At 35.2% G+C, this 20,966-nt stretch overlaps 2 protein-coding genes across 3 annotated transcripts; both read right to left on the bottom strand.

Annotated features, from left to right (window-relative positions):
• Positions 1-1,814: 1,814 nt before the first annotated feature.
• Positions 1,815-2,757, bottom strand: LOC139866784 (hevamine-A-like). The gene has a single exon (XM_071855072.1). The coding sequence runs from the start codon at positions 2,755-2,757 to the stop codon at positions 1,846-1,848; it is 912 nt and encodes a 303-aa protein (XP_071711173.1). The 3' UTR covers positions 1,815-1,845.
• A 2,522-nt stretch (positions 2,758-5,279) lies between these two features.
• On the bottom strand, positions 5,280-7,692 carry LOC139867329 (protein CURVATURE THYLAKOID 1A, chloroplastic-like). 2 transcript variants are annotated; one of them, XM_071855691.1, is made up of 5 exons: positions 7,425-7,692; positions 6,165-6,265; positions 5,778-5,885; positions 5,588-5,659; positions 5,280-5,494 (listed from the first exon to the last, which is right to left on the bottom strand). In XM_071855691.1, exons 1-5 carry the CDS (start codon positions 7,591-7,593, stop codon positions 5,429-5,431), a joined length of 516 nt encoding a protein of 171 aa, XP_071711792.1. In that variant the 5' UTR covers positions 7,594-7,692; the 3' UTR covers positions 5,280-5,428. The 2 variants fall into 2 exon arrangements, with proteins under 2 accessions (XP_071711792.1, XP_071711791.1); XM_071855690.1 differs by having other exon boundaries at positions 5,751-5,885.
• Positions 7,693-20,966: the final 13,274 nt, after the last annotated feature.

The raw sequence follows: 20,966 nt of genomic DNA on the forward strand, positions 1-20,966 counted from the left end.
ATGCGCCGATTTTATTAATGTTTTACGAAATAGACACAAGTGATCAAAAACTATATTCTATGGCTGGATTATGAATATTGAATATCACTCCTTTTTAGCTTGGTAACATAATAATTAGGAAACGGGTATGGCCCCTAATTGACGCGAATCCTAAAGATAGATCTATGGACCTCGACAAGTCTCATCCGGGGTACGGATGCTTTAGTACTTCGAGATTATTATTGTTATACAGACGAGAGGTTCTGGTTGGGGATATTCTATGCATTAAAGTTAAGTCAGTTATCAAGCGTTCACCATATGAATGATTTTTAATTCGCGGGTTACGCGTATTATTTTGTACTCGGGTTACGTGTACAATTAAATATATGAAATCTTGTGGTCTATTAAAATGATAGAAATGAATGTTTATGATAAACTAATGAACTCACCAACATTTTTGGTTGACACTTGAAAGCATGTTTATTCTCAGGTATGAAAGAAATCTTCCGCTGTGCAATTGCTCAATTTAGAGATATTACTTGGAGTCATTCATGACATATTTCAAAAGACGTTGCATTCGAGTCATTGAGTTCATCAAGATTATTATTAAGTCAATTATAGTTGGATATATTATGAAATGGTATGCATGCCGTCAACTTTCGATGTAATGAAAGTTTGTCTTTTAAAAACGAATGCAATGTTTGTAAAATGTATCATTTAGAGGTCATATACCTCGCAATGTAACCAAATGTAATGTATTCGTCCAGATGGATTAGAACGGGTCGTTATAGTCTCAACAATTTAGAAGGCCCAAGGCGAAAATAAAAATAGGCCCTTGGTTAAAATTTGTTAATATAGATAAAAAAAATTATAATAAAATTTATCAACACGAAAGAAGTTTTCAAGACAGCCGTATCAAATTGTTATATTATCAAATATTTTTCAGCAATTTTTTATTTTATTTTTTTAATTATTCGGCAATTGTTTTATTATTGAATAAACATTTACAATTTTGAGCCTTTTTAAATTTTGAGCTTTCGACAGTTGTCCATATTACCAATGCTGGAAGACCCCCTGAATGCTGCTGGCCTAAGTGAGAACAAATTCTTGTCATTAGTATTCTCGAAGGAAGAAGGGAGGGTGACCCACGGAATAAACGTGCTTTAAGAATGATTAGATTCACTTTGCCTAGTTAAAAGGTGAAGACAAAGAAAGTATATATTTTTAGTAGTTTTGTTCTTATCAACGTCAACATCCTTATACTAATTATAAGTATTAATCTATTGAATAATCACGTTATGTTCTTTAATACCTACCATAAATAAATATAAATAATATAATAAATATAAATATAATATATGAATTGTGACAGAGATATAGAGTAACTATTTTTTTTAACAAGTTTACTCGTATAGATTAACGAGCTTAAAATTTTGCTAAACGAGCTCGAGTTTTGCATAAAGAGCTCGAGCTTTGCTTAACAAACCGTGTTAAATTTTACGGTCCTAAGAAATGAGCTTATCACGAGCCGAGCTCAAACTTTTAAAATGTTTAACGAGCCGAGCTAAATAACTAAGGGTCGATTAGACCCGAGCTTGAGCTTTCTAAAAAATTAAACGAGTCGAGTTCGAAAACTATAAAACTCGGGCTCGGCTCGACTTTTTTATACCCCTAGATATGTACATTTATTTATTTAATTATTTATTAAAACATCAATTAGCTAACTGAAAATGATGATATATTGGTAAATATTTGTTTATTTAGTCAGAATATCTTTCTTAAAAATACAAAAAGTTCAATCAGTTATGCAAATACTTCAGAACAGTACACACGATTCAAAAGCACTCAAAAGTAGTATTATTCAATTTATACGCTTGATACAATTGATGAACTAAATCCACTTTGGTCATCCCAATACTTAGACCACAACATTACACCTCCATACTTTGGTGACTTTTTAATCACCGGAAGAACCTCAGATGTCAACACATCCACCGGAATAAACCCACTTCCGGCTGCTTGTGTGGCTGCCGGCAACCCCAAAAACAGCTTCTTTGCCTTTAATGACTTCGTCCAAAGGTTCCATGAGTTTATCAAATTTGTAGTGTTACCAGGGGTATATTGACACGGTGGATTATTGTAAAATTGAACCCACACGTAGTCAAAAAGACCCGTATTTAAAGCGGGCCCCATTAGCATATCGGGATATGGACATTGTGGGGCCCCTGTAACATACACTCTTTGATTTTTAGTACGATAAGATTTTAAATATCTAACTAGATCATCGTAAAACTGCGATGATCCTAGTTCAATATCAAAATCAATACCGTCTAGTGACACATCACCTAGGGGGCGAAATACTGATGAAGATTTGCCCCCTAAGAAAGCGTTCCATAAATATAACGACACGTTTCTTGCATCTAACTTTGAAGATAGCGAATAAGTACCTATACCACCACCAATGGATAACATGAGCTTAACACCTTGCTTTTGACAACTACGAATGTCGTTAGTCAACGAGACGCACCCACCCGAGGCTGGGTCACAATGGCCCGCTAGATTAAGTTGTGGGGCTGACCCGTTACCAAATACATTTAGGAATGAAAGGATAACATAAGGGAATTTTCCAGTTGCACATGTGTCTGCTAAAGTTCCCTCGTTACCGTTTTGGCCCCAGTAAACTGCTATACCACCGGTTTTCGAGGCGTAGATGGCGGTTGTGGATATTGTAAGAAGGAAGAGGAGGAGAGTGTTGCGTTGTGTTGATTTTGAAGTCATTTCTGTTGCAATAAAATGGTGTGGTGATGAATGTGTATTTATAATAATATGGTGTGAAAGTGGGCTCGTTGACTTATTTCATATAAACAAGATGTGATCATAGGCAGCAGCCGTGGGTAGGGAAGTGGGCTTGGTCACAACTTCACAATGCCACTAAAAAGCCTCTTTTAATTGGTCCATGAGAACAAGTCAATATTTGCTCATTTGCAACCTTTGAATTTATTTATTTAATTATTTGTATTTTATAAGTAGAATTTCATCGCTTAAGATTAAAATCTAAACTTTTGATTTGTCAACCATATTATTGCTCTTTGACGTTATTTAACAACAGCCGTTAAATATATCATTAACGAAACGCTTGTATAATGTATCAAACATTTTCAATATATAATCAGAAAGCTACGAATAAGGTGATTAAATATGTGTTGTTCTGTAATATTGATGTTTTGTAGAGAATTTTATTTATTTATATTGAAATTAACATTTAATTATTTCTCCAACTGTCATTAACTCTAGAATAGAGAGCCAACCAACTTACATTGTCAATTTCTTTTAAATTATTTGAATTTTGGTTGATGAAGATGAGGTTTGAAGTGGTCTTCCATTACCATTCAATAATGTCAAATATATGCTTTTTGGTCTACCATTAAACAAGTTGACATTTTGATATTCTTTCCAGAATAAAGGAATATATAATTTGTTAACAGTTTAGACAAAATCCAAATGTTGACGACGCTCTAATTTGAGATCATTACATATATTGATTAATTTGTTCAAGTCCATCTTAAGTTACGCATTAACAGATGGATGCAAAAGAGTTGACCAATTCGATCAGTTCATATTATGCGGCGAAACAATGCTAGCACTCGAATTTGGATTGTAGAATCTTACGAGCAAAGGTCAGAGAAAATAATGGAAACGGATGCACGATAATTTGTTATCCGGATAAAAATATTTGTCCTCCTCGAATAACCTAAATAGGAATAACCATATAAGGAGTTAGTTACGTTTGATTTAAATATTAAAATGGGTAAATACAAACTTCTAAACTAGTTTCTACCAGTTGGTTGATGTAAACAAGTAAAACAACGTATTTTAACCCATATTTATAATTTACAATAAGGAGTATAGCAATTTATCATGTTACAAGACTTGATTTATGATTACTAAAAAAGACAAAAATTCTTCTATTTAATTCTATAGACTAAGAAATGGCAGCAAGCATTTGGTTTTTATTAGTTTGTACTTGTGCATCAAAAAATATTCCAATGCAGGTACATCCTAATAATGCATTAAAAATGCGTGTAACAAAGAAGACACATTCAGCAAGCATTTGGTTTTTATTCGGTTTTAAAATGCATACTAATATAAGTAATATAATACAACCTAATAATGCATGCGAAGTAACTAATACAGAAGACGCATTCAGCAATAATGATTGGAGTCTTGTGCATTGACAAGAAGCACGAATCAACATCATCTAATATTTTATAATCGGAATGTAATTTGGACTTGAAGTATAGTTTCAAAAGAAATATTATTATCATCCAAAATTATTAAATTAAGATGGTGTTGTTACACATGCAAATATATATGCTGTATGCAAGTCAAGAGCTCAGGTCCCATTCTTGCGCCATACTTTAAGGGACGGCCATTAATAAATTACACTCCTAAGAATTAGGATATAAGTCACAACCTTAAACTATTGTATAATGAAGTCATTAAGATCATACTGTTTTAGATATTTCTACTGTTTTTAATTCAGATAATAATGATATAAAAGCTTAGATATGAGTCCTAAATCATCACAAGAGGTGTCTGGGTGGTTACGGAAAGGGTCGGAAACCATGTAAAAAAAAACCCCACCTTTTCGGATAGGTCTGAACATTGAAAAATTTATCCGTTTGTTTGTTAATTCATTTCTGAGCTTAGTTCCATGTTCTTCTATCTTTTTTAACTGTTTTGTTTTTGCTTTCCATCAAAAGATAAAAACTAGTTTCCATGTAACTTCGATATGGCTCTCTGTTATTCACTTTTAAACCGTGTTTGATGACTAAAATTGCATATTTAAGTAACTTTTCATGAGTTAAATTAAGTAATGAGACTAATACGAGTCAAATGTTGAACCTATAAATTAGAAACTGGATGGTCTACCTACCCATGAGTCCGAGGGGGCCTATGCACCTAAGTGGGATTATACCTTTTTCGGTCCTATAGGCAAATGTAGCATCGAGATTGAGAAGAAGCTTTAGTGTGTGTAGCCTGGATTAGGTAGATCACACTGATCGGCTTAGCCCAAGTGGTGATTGTTCGCCGTCATTTTCTTATCATCAGATCAGTCTGAATAAAAGGATCTATAATGAAACATATGAAACCTATTTGGGGTAAAATGGTCAAGCACATCAAGTGTTCTAATGTACTAGTTATATCAATAGCAATAACAACAGAATCACCTAAAATCACTGATTTCTTCATCTATATGGAGGGTGAAGGTATTAAAAGTGTGATAGTTTAATCACAAACATCTTATTTCCAATAAAATTAGTAAATTTACAACAGAATTGACTACAGATACAACAAATTGAAACACTTTACAGTTAATACACAACTTTGGATTGAGTATAGATATACTAAAGTGTAGACTGAGAATCACGTTAGCAATTACCATCCTTTATTCAGATCCAATAATCTTCTTTTTCAGTGCTTCTATATCATCAGCTAGTTCCTTTCTTGTTGACTGAATTAAAATGTTACATTAATGATAACATGGTTTAGAAAACGCATAAACTTATTTCTTAAAAATGTTTGCGAGAATTGGGTGAATTAAAACCTTAAAGAGAAGATATTGATAGATGAACCATCCTGTGTATCCAAGTCCTACGAGTTCCATGAACTTTGGGATCTGCTTGCAGATGATGACAAACATAAAATAATACAGAATTTAAACTTTGTTTCATAACAAAAAAATATTAATTACTGAAATTCTGTATCACCATTGGACTTAATATATTGTCACTTACAACAGGAACCCCGTCGATTGCATCAATGATTGCGGCAGCCAACCAAACACCAACGGCTGCACCACCTCCATAAATAACAACCATGGGTTTGTTTTCAATCGCATCCCACTGAAAATATAAACACATTATAATTGACTAATTTTTTTTTTTTTTTTTTGGACATTATAATTGACTAATTGATTGTGATATTAACTGCAATGTAACAGTTTGTTGTTAATCTAGAATAATAAGCTAATTGTTTATTGAAATGATCCATGTCATGAGTCAGAACTCAGAACAGAATGAATCAAACTATCAAAGTATATATTATACTACATTAAGTTCCCAATGTCATTTAAAAGTATCAGGCTGTATATAAAAGAAGAAGAAGAAGAACTTGTGGTTCACCTTTTCCTTCAAGCCCGAAAATACCTCCCCCACTTGTGAAGTTTCTTCAGGTGTATCCTCTGAAGAGGCCTTAATGCAATATGATGATGACCTCTTGGGTCCTGTTTCATAAAGATGTTATAGGTATTAGGCAACCAAGTCATCATGGTGTCTATTAAACATTCCAATTGCCATAAACAGGACCATTTGAAATTATAGGTCAAACCATCACCAAGGTTCAAGGTGTCCTAACGTCATTAGAAGAGGTCAGGTAAAAGTCCACTCGATGAACATAATGGGAAAGACGAGATAAAGGGTTTGGAAACTGTCATGGCGTCTGTTGAAAACAGTCACAAAAAGGCCATGTACACACAACCAAAACAAGATAAGCCCTCCATAGGTAAGATGAGCAGATAAAACCACCTTTTAGTCGTTTAGCGGTATAGAAATTCTAGGTCACTTCATTTTACTATATTGAAACAGGATGATGCTTAGATAGCATCTTCATTTATGTAAGATATTAGTTGCCGGAACAACTATCACTAAGGTACCCGAGTGATAAGATGTCGTGATGCATTAGAGTGCTCGCAACCATGACAAGCTTCCTCACCAGGACTAGCTGCCACATCAGCACTATCTCACCATGACTAACCCAGGACTAAACACTACCAACCATGACATACTTCCTCAAATAAATTGGGACCCACTATATTGTGTAGTGCAAATATTGAAACAAAATGTACAAGTCATTAAACCCTTTTCTTCTACTTTTCTTCCGTCCTGGTGCCTGCGTGAGAAAGAAAGAGACAATGGCGAGGAGAGCAGGGCTGGTACAGGGCGGACCGAAGGCAGGGTGGTGCCAACGGCGCCCTACAGGGCGGCGACTAGGGCAGCTACGATGACCAAACCGTTGTGACTGCTCTTACTAGTTAAACATGGGTGCCAAGGAAAGGGCCATAACCAGTCACGGGGATATCAGGTTAAACAACTGACATTGAGTTTAAAAAAAAAAAAAAAACTATTAATCTTGTCTAGTTACCACGTTCATACACACTCCAATTCGAAAATCAACCCTAGTAGTAGTAAATTTACAATTGAACACAACTAATCAATATGCATATACAAGTTAGTTTAACAAAACAGCGAACATACAGAAACTTTAACAAACTTTGAAAGTTGAAACTAACACATATAAATTAACCATGATCCTGATAATATCTGTTCTGATTTTATTAGAATAAAAAAATATGCAAACCAGGTTTTGTTTTTTAGATAGTATACCTGAGATTCGGAGGTTAGAAGAAGGCGGTAATGAAGAAGACAGCGAGCGAGATATAAGAGATATGTTAGGTAAGAACGAAGTGCGATGAAACGGCGTCGTTATTGATCCCCTAGTTGGTAACATAATTTGCGCTATCGGTGAAGATGAAGCTGATGCTGATGCTGCCATTTTTGTTTGTTTGTGTATGATCGGAATTGACCTTTTAAAATCGGAGTTCTTTTCAGAAGAAACTGAACACGTGAATCACAGAATTAAAATTTCTGTTTCCGACTTACTATTCACACAAATGTAGAATTAACTAAAGAATTTTTTAATTAATTATTAAGATCTATTATTATTATTATTATTAGGAGGATGATTCTCACACACTGTTTTTTGATCCTCACACACCCTTTTACTCTATTATTAGGGAGGAGTTCAAGTAAATTGGTGTGTGAGGATCAAAAAACAGTGTGTGAGAATCATTCCCCTTATTATTATTATTATTATTATTATTATTATTATTATTATTATTATTATTATTATTATAAACTTAAAACTATTAAAACTTACAAAAAATTAGTGGGAAGGCTAGAGACAATCTGGGCCCCCACACCTCTAGCAATAGCAAAACCTATCCTAGTAAAAATATGAGCAGCAGCACCGGCACCAATATCTTGCGCCATCAAACTCTTCTGAACCCGCTTTAGCAAAGAAACAGCATCCTTTTCTAATTCCCCAAGGAAAGAAAATGAGAAAGGAATGAAACCATAACCAATCGCCTGACAGCTAGATTCGTACTTGACCCGCTTCCGACGAGCCGCATCAACCACAGCACGCCCAGGGACAAAGTCAGAAAGCCCAGACTGTGTCAAAGGAGAAGACCCTGTCAAGTCAACACAAACATCGCGACCACAATCCCAGGAATAAAGTAACACATCTGCAGGTCTGAGGGCCCTGTCGTTCCCTCCAGACAACCCAATGTCAACCTCCTTTCTCGCTGAAATCCCAGATCGATAACAAACATCAACAAGGGAATCCCGAACAACATTATGTCGATGCTTAATACCCACCATACCAGCACAAGACACCGCGTGATCCCCGAAAATATCCCCAGTAAAAACCCTTGAACAGGCAGAGCATGCCGTCGAGATAGAGAACAATGGAACACCCAACCGGTAGCACAACACACATCGATAAGTCTTTGCGTTCATCGTCTGACCCAACCCCAAAATAGGGACTGCCCTTAGCCAAACAGAGGTGTGATCACCCTGCTGCGATTTCCATAAGGCCGATTGTCTGGGAGATAATGAAAAAGTGGATTCTGCAGAAGCGGTAACCTTTGTGAAATAAACATCTGCCAATTTCTTCATGAGTATGGGGGCAGCGACCTCACTCTGATTACCTAAAATATCAAACCCAACCGTTTTATTAAACAGACCCAATGCATCTTCAAAAGCACGACCAAGACCAACAATACCCGCATGACGTAGGAGCTTGGTCTGCAACCCAGCAGACTGTAATCGAGAAGCCAGAAAAGCATAATGACGAACATCTCCCGCAGAATAAACACCAAGCCCTTCAAATGCAAATGGCAAGGTGGCAAGCCGCCACTGCCAATCACCAAACCCAGGCCCTGAAGCAGTAACAATACGCTCCAAGGAAGATCGAAGGGCTCCATCGAAAGCGCGTTGAGCCGCCTCAAATATACTAGGAGGACAAGTACGCAAAGAATTGGTTATGGTTTCATTATAATAATAATAATAATAATAATAATATTATTATTATTATTATTATTATTATTATTATTATTATTATTATTATTATTATTATTATTATTATATTATAATAAACTTAAAAGTTTTAAAACTTACAAAAAATTAGTGGGAAGCCTAGAGACAATCTGGGCCCCCACACCTCTAGCAATAGCTGTAGTGACCCGAACTTTTCCATGTTTATATATATTAATTGAGATTGATATTTACATGATTAAATGTTTCCAACATGTTAAGCAATCAAACTTGTTAAGACTTGATTAATTGAAATATGTTTCATATAGACAATTGACCACCCAAGTTGACCGGCGATTCACGAACGTTAAAACTTGTAAAAATGACATGACGATATATATATGGATATACATATGGTTAACATGAGATTATGATAAGTAAGTATCTCCATAAGTATATTAACAATGAGTTATATACATATAAACAAGACTACTAACTTAAGGATTTCGAAACGAGACATATATGTAACGATTATCGTTGTAACGACATTTAAATGTATATATATCATATTAAGATATATTAATATATCATAATATCATGATAATATAATAATTTAACATCTCATTAGATATAATAAACAATGGGTTAACAACATTAATTGAGATCGTTAACTTAAAGGTTTCAAAAGAACACTTACATGTAACGACTAACGATGACTTAACGACTCAGTTAAAATGTATATGCATGTAGTGTATTTAGATGTATTAAAATACTTTTGGAAGACTTCAAGACATATATCAAAACACTTATACTTAACGAAAATGGTTACAGTTACTTTCCCATTCTTTTCTTTCATCAAGAATTCTAGTCGTATTCTTACCCGTATTATACACAGCTTCAAAACGTACTTACTATGGGTATATACCAATAGGAACTAGCATGGGATTTCACTCTTGATTATGTCATGTATGACTAATCAATTTTAACTTCTACCATGAGCTAGTCAACTAACTAGAACTCCTTTTAACCCCACTCACCACTCACCAATTACCACTCATCATTCACTCCATTTCACTTCCAATTCTCTTTCTAATTCTCTCTCAACACACACACACTATTATGAACGTATTTTTCCAGTAGTTAATCATCATCTTCATCAAAAATCAATTCAAGAATCAAGCTATAATCATCATAGGAAGAACACTTCAAGAACACTTCAAAAATCCCTTCAAGTTTACTAATTTACTTCCAAGCTTTCTAATCCATTCCAAGTAATCATCTAAGATCAAGAAACCTTTGTTATATACAGTAGGTTATCTTTCTTATTCAACGTAATATTCATATTCAAACTTTGATTCAATTTCTATAACTATAAACTATCTTAATTCGAGTAAAAATCTTACTTGAACTTGTTTTTGTGTCATGATCCTACTTCAAGAACTTTCAAGCCATCCAAGATCCTTTGAAGCTAGATCATTTCTTGACACTTCCAGTAGGTTTACCTACTAAACTTGAGGTAGTAATGATGTTCATAACATCATTCGATTCATATATATAAAACTATCTTATTCGAAGGTTTAAACTCGTAATCACTAGAACATAGTTTAGTTAATTCTAAACTTGTTCGCAAACAAAAGTTAATCCTTCTAACTTGACTTTTAAAATTAACTACACAAATGTTCTATATCTATATGATATGCTAACTTAATGATTTAAAACCTGGAAACACGAAAAACACCGTAAAACCGGATTTACGCCGTCGTAGTAACACCGCGGGCTGTTTTGGGTTAGTTAATTAAAAACTATGATAAACTTTGATTTAAAAGTTATTATTCTGAGAAAATGATTTTTATTATGAACATGAAACTATATCCAAAATTATGGTTAAACTCAAAGTGGAAGTATGTTTTCTAAAATGGTCATCTAGACGTCGTTCTTTCGACTGAAATGACTACCTTTACAAAAACGACTTGTAACTTATTTTTCCGACTATAAACCTATACTTTTTCTGTTTAGATTCATAAAATAGAGTTCAATATGAAACCATAGCAATTTGATTCACTCAAAACGGATTTAAAATGAAGAAGTTATGGGTAAAACAAGATTGGATAATTTTTCTCATTTTAGCTACGTGAAAATTGGTAACAAATCTATTCCAACCATAACTTAATCAACTTGTATTGTATATTATGTGATCTTGAGATACCATAGACACGTATACAATGTTTCGACCTATCATGTCGACACATCTATATATATTTCGGAACAACCATAGACACTCTATATGTGAATGTTGGAGTTAGCTATACAGGGTTGAGGTTGATTCCAAAATATATATAGTTTGAGTTGTGATCAATACTGAGATACGTATACACTGGATCGTGGATTGATTCAAGATAATATTTATCGATTTATTTCTGTACATCTAACTGTGGACAACTAGTTGTAGGTTACTAACGAGGACAGCTGACTTAATAAACTTAAAACATCAAAATTTATTAAAAGTGTTGTAAATATATTTTGAACATACTTTAATATATATGTATATATTGTTATAGGTTCGTGAATCAACAGTGGCCAAGTCTTACTTCTCGACGAAGTAAAAATCTGTGAAAGTGAGTTATAGTCCCACTTTTAAAATCTAATATTTTTGGGATGAGAATACATGCAGGTTTTATAAATGATTTACAAAATAGACACAAGTACGTGAAACTACATTCTATGGTTGAATTATCGAAATCGAATATGCCCCTTTTTATTAAGTCTGGCAATCTAAGAATTAGGGAACAGACACCCTAATTGACGCGAATCCTAAAGATAGATCTATTGGGCCTAACAAACCCCATTCAAAGTACCGGATGCTTTAGTACTTCGAAATTTATATCATATTCGAAGGGTGTCCCGGAATGATGGGGATATTCTTATATATGCATCTTGTTAATGTCGGTTACCAGGTGTTCACCATATGAATGATTTTTATCTCTATGTATGGGATGTGTATTGAAATATGAAATCTTGTGGTCTATTATTATGATTTGATATATATAGGTTAAACCTATAACTCGCCAACATTTTTGTTGACGTTTTAAACATGTTTATTCTCAGGTGATTATTAAGAGCTTCCGCTGTCGCATACTTAAATAAGGACGAGATTTGGAGTCCATGCTTGTATGATATTGTGTAAAAACTGCATTCAAGAAACTTATTTTGTTGTAACATATTTGTATTGTAAACCATTATGTAATGGTCGTGTGTAAACAGGATATTTTAGATTATCATTATTTGATAATCTACGTAAAGCTTTTTAAACCTTTATTGATGAAATAAAGGTTATGGTTCGTTTTAAAATGAATGCAGTCTTTGAAAAACGTCTCATATAGAGGTCAAAACCTCGCAACGAAATCAATTAATATGGAACGTTTTTAATCAATAAGAACGGGACATTTCAGTTGGTATCCGAGCGTTGGTCTTAGAGAACCAGAATTTTGCATTAGTGTGTCTTATCGAGTTTGTTAGGATGCATTAGTGAGTCTGGACTTCGACCGTGTTTACTTGAAAAATGATTGCTTAACAAATTTTGTTGGAAACTATATATTTTTAACATGTGAATATTATGTGATATATTAATCTCTTAACGCGTTTGATATTATGTGATAGATGTCTACCTCTAGAAAAAGTCCCATTGACTCACCTAATAATAATGAAGAGTCAAATGTAAATTGGAATGATTCGTGGACTGATTCACAAGTTCCCGAAGAGGAACCGGAAGAAGAGTCGGAACCAGAAGAAGAATCGGAACCGGAAGAAGAATCGGAACCGGATGAAGAAATAGAACCGGTGGGGGAAATAATAAAACGGTTAAGTAAAAGAAAATCCTCAACCAACCGACCAAGGTTAATTATGGTCAATGGTGTTTCCGCTAAGGAAGCAAAATATTGGGAGGATTACCAATTCTCCGATGAATCGGATTCTGACGAGAATTCCGATGATGTTATAGAAATTACCCCAACTGAATTTAAAAAGGCAAAAGAAAATAATAAGGGAAAGGGCATAAAAATAGAGAAATCTAATTCCAACCCCGATGAACTTTATATGTATCGTCAACCCCCGAAGTCCTTAAGTTGTAACAATGACCCGGGAACCTCTAAACCACCAGGTTTTTCTAAACCAATGTGGAAAACGACGGCTCGTATTAGGGGAACATCATATATCCCTAGAAACTTGGCAAAACGAACCAAAACCGAAGAAGAAGAAACAAGCGAGTCGGAATAAGATAGTTGTATTCGTGTGGTGTAATATATGTAATATAGTGTGCTTATGCTTTATGATATATGTAAAAATTGCTTGTATTAATAAGTATTTTTTTTTATGAATCTAACTCTTGTCTATTTTACAGTATAAAAACACAAAATGGATAGACAACCTAATATTTTAAGAGACCTACCCGGAGACATGATTGATGAAATCTTGTCTAGAGTCGGTCAGAATTCTTCGGCACAACTATTTAAGGCGAGATCAGTTTGTAAGACATTCGAAGAACGTTCCAAGAATGCCTTGGTTTATAAAAGGCTTTCGTTCGAAAGATGGGGGATATCACATTGGGAAATCCATAAGTTACGATGTGTTTACTTTGACGCATATATTGCGGGGAACCCAAATGCTATTTTACGCAATGGGTTAAGAAATTATTTTGACTCAATATATCCGAATATTGGACTTCGTGATTTAGAAAAAGCGGCTAACATGCAACATAAAGAAGCATGCTATGCTTACGGATTAGTAATGTTCGCTTCTCACCAAAGTGAGAACAAGAACATCGGGCTACAACTATTAAACAAAACGTTCCCACAAGTGACGGAGTCGGTAATTAGGGTAAGAAATGAGGTTTTTAGATTGTTACGGGACTGTTGGACATTACGTAACCCTCGTCCCTTTGACGACGTTACAACACGATGTCTTATCAACGGCCATAACGGTTATGTTCCACAAGACCAAGGATGGGAAGTAATTCTAGTAAAACCAGAATGCATGACTTGTTTCTGGACGTATGAATTACGTGTCTTTATTGCCTTTGCTGAACGACTTGTGTACTAGCTAGAATTATCTTCACAACCATCTTGTATCAAATTTATTGTGTGCTATATTTCATGCTATATGTAAAATAAGCGGTATTGTAAGTTTGTAAAATATTGTGTAAAAGTTTGAACGCGAAATATTATTATAATCAGTTTTTCATATAGAATTGTAGTAGTTGAATTGTATATTAGCTACTAAGTATGAACTTAACGGGTAGGTACTACCCGAATTTAAACTTATAAAACGCTAATATGAAGAAAAAGCTTTTATAAATGAGTTCATATTATGCTACGAAATACTATTAACTACTCTTAATATTCTGTATGATTAACTTGTTCCATTTGACTATTTTGAAGGAAATGACACCGACTACTCGACACACCGTGAATATGAATGAAGAGGAATTCCGTACTTTTCTAGCTTCAAACATAGCCGCAGTACAGGCTGCGCTACATACCAACAATAACCTTGGATCTAGCAGTACAGGAAATCGTGTAGGATGCACCTACAAAGAATTCACTGCCTGCAAACCTTTGGAATTTGATGGAACCGAAGGACCGATCGGATTGAAACGGTGGACCGAGAAGGTCGAATCGGTGTTTGCCATAAGTAAGTGTACTGAAGAGGACAAAGTAAAGTACGCTACGCATACCTTCACAGGTTCTGCGTTAACATGGTGGAATACCTATCTAGAGCAAGTGGGACAAGACGATGCGTACGCACTACCGTGGTCAGCATTCAAGCACTTGATGAACGAGAAGTACCGTCCCAGAACCGAGGTCAATAAGCTCAAGACAGAACTTAGAGGGTTACGAACCCAAGGATTTGATATTACCACGTACGAAAGACGATTCACAGAATTGTGCCTATTGTGTCCGGGAGCATTCGAAGATGAGGAAGAGAAGATCGACGCGTTTGTGAAAGGATTACCGGAAAGAATCCAAGAAGATATAAGTTCACACGAGCCCGCCTCCATACAACAGGCATGTAGAATGGCTCACAAACTAGTGAACCAGATTGAAGAAAGAATTAAAGAACAGACTGCTGAAGAGGCCAATGTGAAGCAAGTTAAAAGAAAGTGGGAGGAAAACGGTGATAAGAATCACCAATACAACAACAACAGCAATTACAACAATAATCGCAACAATTATCCCAACAATCGCAACATCAATCGCAACTACAACAAACGACCCAACAACAACAACAACAACAACAACAGCAACTACAACAATCATCCCAACAACAATAATAACCGCAACAACAACAATCAGGAACAGCTATGCCAAAGGTGTGAAAAGTATCACTCGGGGTTCTGCACCAAATTTTGCAACAAGTGTAAAAGAAATGGTCATAGCGCGGCGAAGTGTGAGGTCTACAGACCAGGGGTTAATAGAACGAAAGGAACAAATGGTGTCGGAACGAGTAATGGCGGAGCAAGTAGTGTCGGAGCAAGTTATGCCAATGTAGTTTGTTATAAATGTGGAAAACCGGGCCACATTATTAGAAATTACCTGAACCAGGAGAACACGAATGGACAAGGCCGCGGAAGAGTTTTCAATATTAATGCGGCAGAGGCACAGGAAGACCCGGAGCTTGTTACGGGTACGTTTCTTATTGACAATAAATCTGCTTACGTTTTATTTGATTCGGGTGCGGATAGAAGCTATATGAGTAGAGATTTTTGTGCTAAATTAAGTTGTCCATTGACGCCTTTGGATAGTAAATTTTTACTCGAATTAGCAAATGGTAAATTAATTTCAGCAGATAATATATGTCGGAATCGAGAAATTAAACTGGTTAGCGAAACATTTAAGATTGACTTGATACCAGTAGAGTTAGGGAGTTTTGATGTGATAATCGGTATGGACTGGTTGAAAGAAGTGAAAGCAGAGATCGTTTGTTACAAAAATGCAATTCGCATTATACGAGAAAAAGGAAAACCCTTAATGGTGTACGGAGAAAAGGGCAACACGAAGCTACATCTTATTAGTAATTTGAAGGCACAAAAATTAATAAGAAAATGTTGCTATGCTGTTCTAGCACACGTCGAGAAAGTATAAACTGAAGAAAAGAGCATCAATGATGTTCCCGTCGCAAAAGAATTTCCCGATGTATTTCCGAAAGAATTACCGGGATTACCCCCACATCGATCCGTTGAATTTCAAATAGATCTTGTACCAGGAGCTGCACCAATAGCTCGTGCTCCTTACAGACTCGCACCCAGCGAGATGAAAGAACTGCAAAGCCAATTACAAGAACTTTTAGAGCGTGGTTTCATTCGACCAAGCACATCACCGTGGGGAGCTCTTGTTTTGTTTGTCAAGAAGAAAGATGGTACATTCAGGTTGTGTATCGACTACCGAGAGTTGAACAAATTTACCATCAAGAACTGCTACCCACTACCGAGAATCGACGACTTATTTGATCAACTACAAGGCTCGTCTGTTTATTCAAAGATTGACTTACGTTCCGGGTATCATCAAATGCGGGTGAAAGAAGATGATATTCCAAAGACTGCTTTCAGAACACGTTACGGTCATTACGAATTTATGGTCATGCCATTTGATTTAACTAATGCACCAGCTGTGTTCATGGACCTTATAAACCGAGTGTGTGGACCATACCTTGACAAGTTTGTCATTGTTTTCATTGATGACATACTTATTTACTCAAAGAATGACCAAGAACACGGTGAACATTTGAGAAAGGTGTTAGAAGTATTGAGGAAGGAAGAATTGTACGCTAAGTTTTCAAAGTGTGCATTTTGGTTGGAAGAAGTTCAATTCCTCGGTCACATAGTGAACAAAGAAGGTATTAAGGTGGATCCGGCAAAGATAGAAACTGTTGAAAAGTGGGAAACCCCGAAAACTCCGAAACACATATGCCAGTTTTTAGGACTAGCTGGTTACTACAGAAGGTTCATCCAAGACTTTTCCAGAATAGCAAAACCCTTGACTGCATTAACGCATAAAGGGAAGAAATTTGAATGGAATGATAAACAAGAGAAAGCGTTTCAGTTATTGAAGAAAAAGCTAACTACGGCACCTATATTGTCATTGCCTGAAGAGAATGATGATTTTGTGATTTATTGTGACGCATCAAAGCAAGGTCTCGGTTGTGTATTAATGCAACGAACGAAGGTGATTGCTTATGCGTCTAGACAATTGAAGATTCACGAACAAAATTATACGACGCATGATTTGGAATTAGGCGCGGTTGTTTTTGCATTAAAGACTTGGAGGCACTACTTATATGGGGTCAAAAGTATTATATATACCGACCACAAAAGTCTTCAACACATATTTAATCAGAAACAACTGAATATGAGGCAGCATAGGTGGATTGAATTATTGAATGATTACGACTTTGAGATTCGTTACCACCCGGGGAAGGCAAATGTGGTAGCCGATGCCTTGAGCAGGAAGGACAGAGAACCCATTCGAGTAAAATCTATGAATATAATGATTCATAATAACCTTACTACTCAAATAAAGGAGGCGCAACAAGGAGTTTTAAAAGAGGGAAATTTAAAGGATGAAATACCCAAAGGATCGGAGAAGCATCTTAATATTCGGGAAGACGGAACCCGATATAGGGCTGAAAGGATTTGGGTACCAAAATTTGGAGATATGAGAGAAATGGTACTTAGAGAAGCTCATAAAACCAGATACTCAATACATCCTGGAACGGGAAAGATGTACAAGGATCTCAAGAAACATTTTTGGTGGCCGGGTATGAAAGCCGATGTTGCTAAATACGTAGGAGAATGTTTGACGTGTTCTAAGGTCAAAGCTGAGCATCAGAAACCATCATGTCTACTTCAACAACCCGAAATCCCAGAATGGAAATGGGAAAACATTACCATGGATTTCATCACTAAATTGCCAAGGACTGCAAGTGGTTTTGATACTATTTGGGTAATAGTTGATCGTCTCACCAAATTAGCACACTTCCTGCCAATAAGAGAAGATGACAAGATGGAGAAGTTAGCACGACTGTATTTGAAGGAAGTCATCTCCAGACATGGAATACCAATCTCTATTATCTCTGATAGGGATGGCAGATTTATTTCAAGATTCTGGCAGACATTACAGCAAGCATTAGGAACTCGTCTAGACATTAGTACTGCCTATCATCCACAAACTGATGGGCAGAGCGAAAGGACGATACAAACGCTTGAAGACATGCTACGAGCATGTGTTATTGATTTCGGAAACAGTTGGGATCGACATCTACCGTTAGCAGAATTTTCCTACAACAACATCTACCATTCAAGCATTGAGATGGCGCCGTTTGAAGCACTTTATGGTAGAAAGTGCAGGTCTCAGATTTGTTGGAGTGAAGTGGGGGATAGACAGATTACGGGTCCGGAGATTATACAAGAAACTACCGAGAAGATCATCCAAATTCAACAACGGTTGAAAACCGCCCAAAGTCGACAAAAGAGCTACGCTGACATTAAAAGAAAAGATATAGAATTTGAAATTGGAGAGATGGTCATGCTTAAAGTTGCACCTTGGAAAGGCGTTGTTCGATTTGGTAAACGAGGGAAATTAAATCCAAGGTATATTGGACCATTCAAGATTATTGATCGTGTCGGACCAGTAGCTTACCGACTTGAGTTACCTCAACAACTCGCGGCTGTACATAACACTTTCCACGTCTCGAATTTGAAGAAATGTTTTGCTAAAGAAGATCTCACTATTCCATTAGATGAAATCCAAATCAACGAAAAACTCCAATTCATCGAAGAACCCGTCGAAATAATGGATCGTGAGGTTAAAAGACTTAAGCAAAACAAGATACCAATTGTTAAGGTTCAATGGAATGCTCGTAGAGGACCCGAATTCACCTGGGAGCGTGAAGATCAGATGAAGAAGAAATACCCGCATCTATTTCCAGAAGATTCGTCAACACCTTCAATAGCTTAAAATTTCGGGACGAAATTTATTTAACGGGTAGGTACTGTAGTGACCCGAACTTTTCCATGTTTATATATATTAATTGAGATTGATATTTACATGATTAAATGTTTCCAACATGTTAATCAATCAAACTTGTTAAGACTTGATTAATTGAAATATGTTTCATATAGACAATTGACCACCCAAGTTGACCGGCGATTCACGAACGTTAAAACTTGTAAAAATGACATGACGATATATATATGGATATACATATGGTTAACATGAGATTATGATAAGTAAGTATCTCCATAAGTATATTAACAATGAGTTATATACATATAAACAAGACTACTAACTTAAGGATTTCGAAACGAGACATATATGTAACGATTATCGTTGTAACGACATTTAAATGTATATATATCATATTAAGATATATTAATATATCATAATATCATGATAATATAATAATTTAACATCTCATTAGATATAATAAACAATGGGTTAACAACATTAATTGAGATCGTTAACTTAAAGGTTTCAAAACAACACTTACATGTAACGACTAACGATGACTTAATGACTCAGTTAAAATGTATATACATGTAGTGTATTTAGATGTATTAAAATACTTTTGGAAGACTTCAAGACATATATCAAAACACTCATACTTAACGAAAATGGTTACAGTTACTTTCCCATTCTTTTCTTTCATCAAGAATTCTAGTCGTATTCTTACCCGTATTATACACAGCTTCAAAACGTACTTACTATGGGTATATACCAATAGGAACTAGCATGGGATTCCACTCTTGATTATGTCATGTATGACTAATCAATTTTAACTTCTACCATGAGCTAGTCAACTAACTAGAACTCCTTTTAACCCCACTCACCACTCACCAATTACCACTCATCATTCACTCCATTTCACTTCCAATTCTCTTTCTAATTCTCTCTCAACACACACACACTATTATGAACGTATTTTTCCAGTAGTTAATCATCATCTTCATCAAAAATCACTTCAAGAATCAAGCTATAATCATCATAGGAAGAACACTTCAAGAACACTTCAAAAATCCCTTCAAGTTTACTAATTTACTTCCAAGCTTTCTAATCCATTCCAAGTAATCATCTAAGATCAAGAAACCTTTGTTATATACAGTAGGTTATCTTTCTTATTCAAGGTAATATTCATATTTAAACTTTGATTCAATTTCTATAACTATAAACTATCTTAATTCGAGTAAAAATCTTACTTGAACTTGTTTTTGTGTCATGATCCTACTTCAAGAACTTTCAAGCCATCCAAGATCTTTTGAAGCTAGATCATTTCTTGTCACTTCCAGTAGGTTTACCTACTAAACTTGAGGTAGTAATGATGTTCATAACATCATTCGATTCATATATATAAAACTATCTTATTCGAAGGTTTAAACTCGTAATCACTAGAACATAGTTTAGTTAATTCTAAACTTGTTCACAAACAAAAGTTAATCCTTCTAACTTGACTTTTAAAATTAACTACATACATGTTCTATATCTATATGATATGCTAACTTAATGATTTAAAACCTGGAAACACGAAAAACACCGTAAAACCGGATTTACGCCGTCGTAGTAACACCGCGGGCTGTTTTGGGTTAGTTAATTAAAAACTATGATAAACTTTGATTTAAAAGTTGTTATTCTGAGAAAATGATTTTTATTATGAACATGAAACTATATCCAAAATTATGGTTAAACTCAAAGTGGAAGTATGTTTTCTAAAATGGTCATCTAGACGTCGTTCTTTCGACTGAAATGACTACCTTTACAAAAACGACATGTAACTTATTTTTCCGAC

The sequence above is a fragment of the Rutidosis leptorrhynchoides genome, chromosome 9 (assembly GCF_046630445.1).
Source record: "Rutidosis leptorrhynchoides isolate AG116_Rl617_1_P2 chromosome 9, CSIRO_AGI_Rlap_v1, whole genome shotgun sequence".
Lineage (NCBI taxonomy): Eukaryota > Viridiplantae > Streptophyta > Magnoliopsida > Asterales > Asteraceae > Rutidosis > Rutidosis leptorrhynchoides.